General features: G+C 45.8%; 2 protein-coding genes across 4 annotated transcripts in view; one reads left to right on the top strand and one right to left on the bottom strand.

Annotated features, from left to right (window-relative positions):
* The first annotated feature begins 594 nt into the window (after positions 1–594).
* SIAH1 (siah E3 ubiquitin protein ligase 1) overlaps positions 595–8,968 on the top strand; it is a 32,429-nt gene continuing 24,055 nt past the window's right edge. Inside the window, exon 1 of one of the 3 annotated variants that reach the window (XM_086349476.1) lies at positions 595–734. The gene's annotated coding sequence lies outside the window, so the exon portion shown is untranslated. Of the gene's footprint in view, positions 757–6,267; positions 6,404–8,968 lie in introns of those variants that run through there. The other 2 variants (XM_086349477.1, XM_086349478.1) reach the window with 2 other exon arrangements.
* On the bottom strand, positions 4,960–8,875 carry LOC147353165 (uncharacterized). The gene has a single exon (XM_086349479.1). It carries the CDS (start codon positions 6,855–6,857, stop codon positions 5,970–5,972), a length of 888 nt encoding a protein of 295 aa, XP_086205605.1. The 5' UTR covers positions 6,858–8,875; the 3' UTR covers positions 4,960–5,969.

Genomic DNA, 8,968 nt, shown 5'->3' with positions numbered 1-8,968 from the left:
GAATTTATATAAGATCCCCAAATCTAGATACTATGATCAGTGTCTGCTTTATTCATGATTAGCAAAGAAGAAAGTCACATCATTTCCTATCACTAAAGTCTTTATTATGGGTCACCTACAGGATTAGCACTTTACATTCCTTTGGAGCAGAGGAAATTGCCATTTGATGTGATTCAAGGGGACTAGGTAGGCTGAAATATTTTCCCCATCTGGCCTGAAAATATTTGGCACTCATCCTGAAATCCCATCAAGTAGAGGACTATTTGGGTTGGCTTTAGAATTTATAGAAATGCTTTTCTTTAGATTAACTGTCATGGAAGCAGAGTTGACTCCCTATTGAGAAAAGGATGTGTAGTTACTTCACAGTGGAGCTAATTTCCTTCCAATGTTTAAAACTTTAATAGCGCGTTCATGTCCCACCCATATCTGTCAGCCATTCATACCCTCAGTAGGAATGAACTAAACCAGATTAAGCCCCTCCCGAATCTAGATGAAATTAGTGGGGATGAAATTATTCTCATGAGCTAGTTTTGTATAAAAGGGAAGGGAGAGAAGGAAGCAGTAGTTTCAACTTTTCTATAGGAGAGCAGGTACCAACCTAGCCAAGAAAATGAAGTTCAAGAATTCCAGAAACAGAAGTTGCTTCTGACACTTCGTGAGTGAGTTGTGGCGTCTTCAGGCAACACTTTGTACTGGGCACTCCTGCAGGTTAAAAGAATCCACAGATTTATAAGGTACTCCAGCATGGGGCCAAAGGTATTAGTGTCATTTTTGGATGGGCAAAATGCTGTTGATTAATGGTCTAACAGGGAGAAGGGACAGGGATACGAGGGGCCAAAATTTGATTTTGGCAAAGCATGATGTTTGGAATTTTGATTGCCACAAAACAATATGCACTGTAACTTATGAGCAATTCAAAGGATTTTCAAGGATAATTTTGATTATACTTACTTTTTTTTTAATGGGCAGAGTTTAAACCCTAACTCTGGTAAGCTGTGATGTCACTATATGGTAAGCCTATCTACACATTTGTATGTACCATATGTTTGTTTCATGTCTAACTCTAAAAATTAAAGAAAGGTAGAACGTTCTTCAGACTCTGATGAGACACAAATCAAATCTCAATGGGAGAGGAAGGTAAAGTTTAAAAACTGAGGGAATCTGGGAGTCTCTCTGCTCTCCCTTCTAAGAAAATACCAGGTTTTCTTTGAGACCAATGCTCTCAGCTCTCTTTATAAAGAGGTAGCTTTTGCAAAGGTAGAGAGAATTGTGTCCCACTGGCTTACATCATTCCATGTTTGCTCAGTCACTCAGTCATGTATGACTCTGCGCAGCCCCTTGGGCTGTTGCTTGCCAGGCTCCTCTGTCCATGGAACTTCCCAGGCAAGATTACTGGAGTGGGGTGCCATTTCCTACTCCAGGGGATCTTCCTGACCCAGGGATTGAGCTCGTGTCTCTTGCATCTCCTGCATTGGCCAGCTGATTCCTTACCTGTGGGTCATTTGGGAAGCCTTCCTCATTTCATCTTTTAAAAATTCATTTTATTGAAGTATAGTTGATTTACAATGTTGTGTTAATTTTTGCTGTATCGCAAAGTGATTCAATATATATATATATATATATATATACTTTTTCATATTATTTTCCATTATGGTTTATTATAGGATGTTGGATATAGTTCTCTGTGCTAAAAATAGGACTTTGTTGTTTATCCATTCTATATGTAATAGTTTGTACTTGCTAATTCCAAACTCCCAATCCATCCCTCCCCCTTGGCAACCACAAGTCTGTTTTCTATGTCTGTGAGTCTGTTTCCTTGATAAGTTCATTTGCGTCATATTTCAGATTCCACACTTAAGTGATATCATATGGTATTTTCTTTCTTTCTTTCTTGGCTTACCATGATAATCTCTAGGGCCATCCATGTTGCTGAGCCCTGGTGGCTCAGAGGGTAAAGCACCTGCCAAATGCAGGAGATCGGGGTTCGATCCCTAGGTCGGGAAGATCCCCTGGAGAAGGAAATGGCACCCCACTCCAGTACTCTTCCCTGGAAAATCCCATGGACGGAGGAGCCTGGTAGGCTTACAGTCCATCCATGTTGCTACAATGACATTATTTCTTTTTTATGGCTGAATAGTGTTTCATTCATACTTATCTTTTTTAGTTTATTGAATTCTATCTTAAAAGTATGTACCATATTCCATCTTGTAATGTCCAGTTTTGCCTTAATTGAATTGAAATTGACAAACCTCAAAATGACTGGTGAAAAAAAAAAAAAAAACCTGGGTTTTCCTCATTAATTCCCCTACTAGGCTCTGTTCTCTATGACTCCAGAAAATCTGCTAGAACACACATCTCTGCTCCACCCTAAACAGGGGTGGGCTAAGATAGGGTGGGGTGAGGCAGGGCCAGGCCTGTGGGGAATGACCCACAACCTCCTTCCTAAGTCCTGGGCTTCTATTTCCAGCTTCTTTCTGCACATTCCCCAGGTACTTCAAACCTAAGACCTCCAAAACAAGAATTTATTTTTCTTTGTTTCCTCCCTGTCCATCACCATTTACCAAGCTAAAAATCTCAGGATAGGCTTTAGAGCAGAGCATGGAAGAAGGGCTTGGGGTTTGAATCCTGCCTCTGCCACTTAGTAGCTCTGTGACCTTAGGCAAGTTATTTGACCTCTTCATGCCTGGGTTGCCTCATATATCAAATGGGGATGCTAATGGTATTGCTTTATGGAGTTTTTGTGAGGGATAATGAGGTAATGCATGTGACTGAAACAGAGTAGATGCTTAAGATGGTCACTAGTACAGTCTATCAGGTCACAAGAGAGTCAGACACAACTTAGTGACTAAATAACAACAAAAACTCTTCCTACTATATTTTTGTCATTATCACCAGCCTCAGCTCTTTGATCTCCACATCCTACCCTCCCTAAATCCACCTGATTGCTCTCTAGATCCAATTGTCTCTCCAAGACTCTCAACATGTCTGTTGCTAGCTCTTTGGTTCAGGCCTTTATTTCTTGCCTGGACCCAAGTGTTTTCTCTGGTCACCCTTTGCTCATTTTGGCCAGTTTTAGCCAAACTCTACCTCCCCGTCACACTGTGACTTAGACACACATTTTCCTTTTGTGATTGTCCCTTCCATATCTGACCTCAGTTTGGAAGGATTTTTCATTTTCCTCCTTCTATCTTTTAGCTGAGGCTCAGTTCCAAGTTTATTCCCGAGTGAATGAATCCTTTCTTGGCCTCACTAGCTTGAGAAGTGCTGTCCATTACATAATTTGGGCACCTTGGCCCACAAAACCCAGCAGTCTCTGAATTTCATTGACTTTTTCAGCATCACTGTTTATACCACTTACCTGTAACTTGTGCCCCCAGTTCCTTCTCTTACCCCCCAGAAAAAAATTTGCAGTGGAGTTGTTTTCCATTCTAGGAATTGGGCAAGGTTTTCTTCTGAAATAGGGCTTCACTGGTGGCTCAGATAGTGAAGAACCTGCTTGCAATGCAGGAGACCAAGTTCAATTCCTGGGTTGGGAAGATTCCCTGAAGAAGGAAATGGCTACCTACTTCAGTATTCTTGCCTGGAGAATTCCATGGACAGAGGAGCCTAGTGAGCTACATACAGTCCATGGGTGGCAAAATCGGACACGACTGAGCAACTAACTCACTTTCACCTGAAATGCCTTTCATCTTTTTCAAGTCCTGCACTTTCCAGTAAGTCACCCCCAACCCCCAACCCCCAACTGGTTCAGTTCAGTTCAGTCACTCAGCCATCATGTCTGACTCTTTGCGACCCCATGGACTGCAGTCAGGCTTCCCAGTCCATCACCAACTCCCAGAGCTTGCTCAAACTCGTATCCATCGAGTCAGTGATGCCATCCAACTGTCTCATCCTCGTTATCCCCTTCTCCTCCCACCTTCAATCTTTCCTAGCATCAGGGTCTTTTCCAATGAGTCCGTTCTTTGCATCAGGTGGCCAAAGTATTGGAGTTCCAGCTTCAGGATCAGTCCTTCCAATGAATATTCAGGACTGATTTCCTTTAGGATTGACTGATTTGATCTCCTTGCAGTCCAAGGGACTCTTAAGAGTCTTCTCCAACACCACAGTTCAAAAGCATCAATGCTTCAGTGCTCAGCTTTCTTTATGGTCCAATTCTCACATCCATACATGACTACTAGAAAAACCGTAACACGGACCTTTGTCAGTAAAGTTAATGTCTCTGCTGTCTAGGTTTGTCATAGCTTTTCTTCCAAGGAGCAAGTGTCTTTTAATTTCATGGCTGCAGTCACCATCTGCAGTGATTTTGGAGCCCAAGAAAATGAAGTCTGTCACTGTTTCCCCATCTATTTGCCATGAAGTGTTGGGAGTGGATGCCATGATCTTCGTATTTTGAATGTTGAGTTTTAAGCCATCTTTTTCACTCTCCTCTTTCACTTTCATCAAGAGGCTCTTCAGTTCCTCTTTGCTTTCTGCCATAAGGGTGGTGTTATCTGCATATCTGAGGTTATTGAAATCTCTCCCTGCAATTGCAATTTGATTGCAGCTTGTGCTTTACCCAGTCCAGCATTTCGTATGATGTACTTGTTAAATGAACAAGGTGACAATATACAGCCTTGACATACTCCTTTCCCAATTTGGAACCATTCCATTGCTCCATGTCCAATTCTAACTGGTTAATTCCTTCTAATCCTTAAGTTCTTTACTTAGTCACCTGTCATATTATATACCTGGCCTGTTACATACCTTCTTAGCACCAGGGACCGTCTACCACCCCCTTTTTGGTAACATTTTCCTCAGTTGTAGTCATAGATTTGTAAGACTGATGTTTTATGTTCCCCACTAGATAATATTTACATGAATGTAGGACTAGTGGCTCTGTACTCCTAGAACCCAACACTGTGTTGAAGAATGAATAAAAAATGTCTTCACTCAGTAAACTCCAAGCCCGACCAAGCAATGTATAACAGAACCTGTCAGAATTTATTGTTGAAGAAATTACTGCAGGGGCCTATATAATTCACCCAAGTTCTTCAAGTGACTTTTGGGCTTTGGGGACCAGCATATTAGTAGTATAGCTTGCGGTTAAGAACACGTGGTTTTTTACTTTCCCAACCTCAAGAAACACTGTGCTAATGGTCCTGGAGGAAGAGAGTAGCCACAAAAAGCAGGTACTAGGTTGAGAACAGAAGTATCAACAGACACAGTCTACAGATTTGTTGGGGGAAGCTGGAAATTAACAGCTTGCATTAGTACCTAAAGATATTAATAACTGTGTGCCTCTCACTTTCAAGCCGAAAGTTTTGTGTTCTCAGGGGCACTTGCATAAAAGCTTCCCATCTAAAATGATTTCCTATTGATAGGAACTTGGACACAATGCGAGACTATTCCCTGGTGCTTTCTAAAGTCTCATATAAAAAGTACTTTTTGTTTTCACACAATACTATTTTTATGGAGGCTCTTACATGGAAATCCAGTTTAAGGTCTGACACTAGCCTTTGCTTTGGTATATACTTTAAGTACCCTGAATGACTTTCATTTCTTAGGAAAAGAAAACCCAGAGTCTCATTCAGCTTCCAGAAGAGGACACGGGGAAGGGCGTGCCACTACCCACTTTTCAGCTAAAATAAGCTTTTGAAACTCGTTCCGCTTTTGCTGAAGGGGCTTGGACCTCTTCCCCTTTAGGGGTGGGGGCCCAGGTCGGTGGCTAAGGCAGCCCGTTTCTTTTTCCTTTGGGAAAGAGTGGAGTTGCGAAGAGCCGGAGGAGGCGCTGTGTGAAAACAGCAAACAAAACAGGAATGGGTAGACAGCGGGGTCGCCGCGCGGGACGACCCCTTGGGCCGCGGAACAAAGCCCCGCGGGGGGCGCGCAAACCGGGTACCAGACGGGGCAGGGAAGCCCTGCTCCTCCCCAGGAGGGGACGGTTGCGGGGCATGAGCGCGATGTTCAAGTATTTGTTGGTCGCGAGGTCTTCAGTCACAGCAACTGTGCCCGCAGAGCCCGGGCGCCAACCGCCACCCTCGATACCCAGCACCTCGACCCGCGAAAGTCGCCGCCGGCTGCGCGAGCGCCTCTGCGCCTGCGCGCCCGTGGAAGCCCCGCCCCCTCCGGGCCACCGGCGCGCGGGGCCGCGCCTCCTCATGGCGGCCGCCGCAGTGTGTGGTATTTAGCGGGAGCGCGCGGCGGGCTCGAGGACGCGCGAAACGGCGGCGGCGGCGGCGGCCAGGGGGGAGCCGGGGCGGCCGTTGCGGGGCGCACTCTCGAGCGGCAGCGGCGGCCCAGAGTGTCCCGTCGGTGTTGGCACGAGGAGGCGGCGGTGGCGCTGCCCGCGGTGGCGGGGGTTGGCGGCGGCGACAGAGCGCGTTTGAGCCAGGACCGGGGTCCGAGGCGCGCTCTCCGCCCACAGGTAAGTGGGGCCCGGCCTGGAGGGAGGAGCCGGCCGCGAGGGGCTCCGCGGGAGGAGGACTTCCAGGCCCGGTCATGGCGGCGGGCGGGAAGGTCGGCCGGGCCGGGTCGCGCCGCCCGGGAGGGGGTGCGGGCAGCCCCCGGACTTGGCCGCCTTTGTCTCGGCCCGAGCCCGGCGGCCCGGCCGAGCGCCGCCCCCCGCCCCTCCCCTCCCCTGCCCGGCCCTGCCCGCGGAGGCGAGCCGGCTCGCCCCCGCCCCCGGCTCCCGGGGCCCGGCAGGCCCGCGCCGGGGGTCGGCCCCTCGCGGCCGGGCGAGGGCGGGGAAGGGCCTCCTCGCCGACCGGCCCGGCCCCCGCGCGCCTGGGAGGCGGGCCTGGCTGGGGGAGGCGCCCGGCGCTCCCTGCGCCCGGGTGCCGGCCTTTGTTGTGAAGGGTCCCGGGGTTTGCGGCCAACATGGCGGAGGTCAGCTGAGTGCGGGCAGTGGCCGGCCCTTCCCTCCGGCCCCTCCCCGCACCGGCCCGGGGGCAGGACGGGGCGACTCAGCCGTCCTTGGCCTCCCCTGCCTGCCCCCGACCCCGGGAGCGGTCGTCCCCGATTGCGCTGCGTTCTTTCCCGCTCCGGCCTGCGCTTTCATTGTGCGGTGGGAAGAATGCAGCCTCCTCCCTTGTTTATGTCGTTAGAGAGGAGATCGCGTGAACGATTTGCCAGGGAAGCTCCAGCTTTTTATTGTAAACCTTGGTTTTCCTGGGTTTCGTTTGTCGGGTAGTTTTGGGCCTTTCTGGACGCTCCCAGATTTATTATTTAGGAATGTGGATAATCTGGGCCACAGCGTTGCGTAGGTTTTTCTTTTCCCGTTCCTGGAAAGATTGAGAATTTGCTCTGACATCCAGAGAAGTCCAGTTTGTGTGTTAGGAAAATCAGATGGTGTAGCCGATTTGTCAAAGTCGTAGAAGCCGTGAGCACGGATATAGGGCAGGGACCGGACTGCCCGTTTTTAGCTGTTGAACATTTACCATTTCTTGATAAGGGGCTGTCAAGGGTAAATTGTTAACTCTTGCAGCAGTTGAACGTTGAGAGCGCGGACTCTGAAGTCAGACTACATGCTTTGGTTCCAGTCCTGCCCCACCAGTTTGTGACCTTGGGCAAGATACTTAACCTCTCTTTCTTTAGTTGCAAAATAGGGGTAATAACAGTACCTACCTCATAGGATTGTTGGGAGAATTGATGAGATAGTAGGTGAGGGGCTTAAGGTTTAGAGCAGTGGCAGGCCCATGGTAAGTGCTCAGTAAATGTTTGCTGCCAAGGCTGTTGTTTAATAACTAAATTTATGAGATTATTTTGGCATGTTGGATATGTTGGAACTGCAAAGGTTTTCTTTTAGTGCATTTTGTTAGTTCGTAAAAATGAAAACAAGAGGTTTAGATGATAAATGTCCAGGCATTTGAAGATGATGGCTTTGGAAAATTTCTGTAGTAAGACATCTGGGTAAGTCTTGTGTGATCTAAAACTTAATCAAATTCATGGGTCAGTTTGCTTTTGAGGTCTTAACTTAGAAAAGTGAAACAGTGAGTTTCTGAGTGTTAGGTGTCTATGGTGTCACCGTCTCGTTTGGACATTACTGAAGAGCAGAGTGTAGTGTGGTGATGAATGTAATAATCTGGTAATTTTGTTTGGGAGATACTGGCTTAAATTGTGGAGGAGAGGATTTTGGTTAGCTGTTAGAAGTTCATGACAAGTAGATTTTGACCTCAAATGGAGTGTACAAATTGTGTAGTTTTTTTGTTCTGGGAATTAAAATATACAACAGACATTTGTGATCTGGAATAATTAGTTGCAATCCTAAAGTTGGTTTTGCCAAAATATTTTCTTTAACTCTTTCATAGAATTGCTTTGCATGACCCCTCTTGACACTTTGCAGCGTAATTGAACATTTAATAATATTTTAAGCTGAAGTACAATTTAAATGATAGATGAGGAACTTTTCGGGATAAATGTTACACAAGCTACAAATTCAGAAATTTAATTCAATTTAGTGTAATGTATTCTCTCTAAGCTTTGGGAAATTTTTACAAAATTGTTGTAGAGCAATATCTATAATTAAAAAGAACGTTAGGCTACGATTAATTGAAGTTACAAAGGAAACATCTAGCTATGGCAACAGTGACGTAATATGGAGAATAGGATTTTATTTTCAGCTTATACAGTGTTTAGAAAACAGGTCTTACATAAGGAGGGTAAACAAAGTTCAGTAAATTTGCAGAGCAACAACTTTGTATTTTGAAGGAATCAATTTACTTGGTTTCTAGAGATTGAAGTTTTTCTTGGCTTAGATCTGTTTTACAGACTTCAGTTATAATTATGAAATGTCCATATACGTCTTATAAAATGTTTTAAGTTTGGTTATTTTTGCTCTAGATCTCACTACAAACAAAATCAGTATATGAAAACCTCAGACTTCCTACCCACCCCTAAAGAAAAACCTAGGTATAAACTTTTCCTCCCTAAAAAAATCCTTAACGGTTTCTTTAAGAAAGATTTTTCTAATGCATTTTGAGTCATTTGGTTT

Source organism: Bos grunniens, chromosome 18 (genome assembly GCF_055505025.1).
Source record: "Bos grunniens cultivar Pamir isolate PY7600 chromosome 18, Bosgru_T2T1.0, whole genome shotgun sequence".
Lineage (NCBI taxonomy): Eukaryota > Metazoa > Chordata > Mammalia > Artiodactyla > Bovidae > Bos > Bos grunniens.
This window is presented reverse-complemented; position numbering and strand designations above follow the sequence as displayed.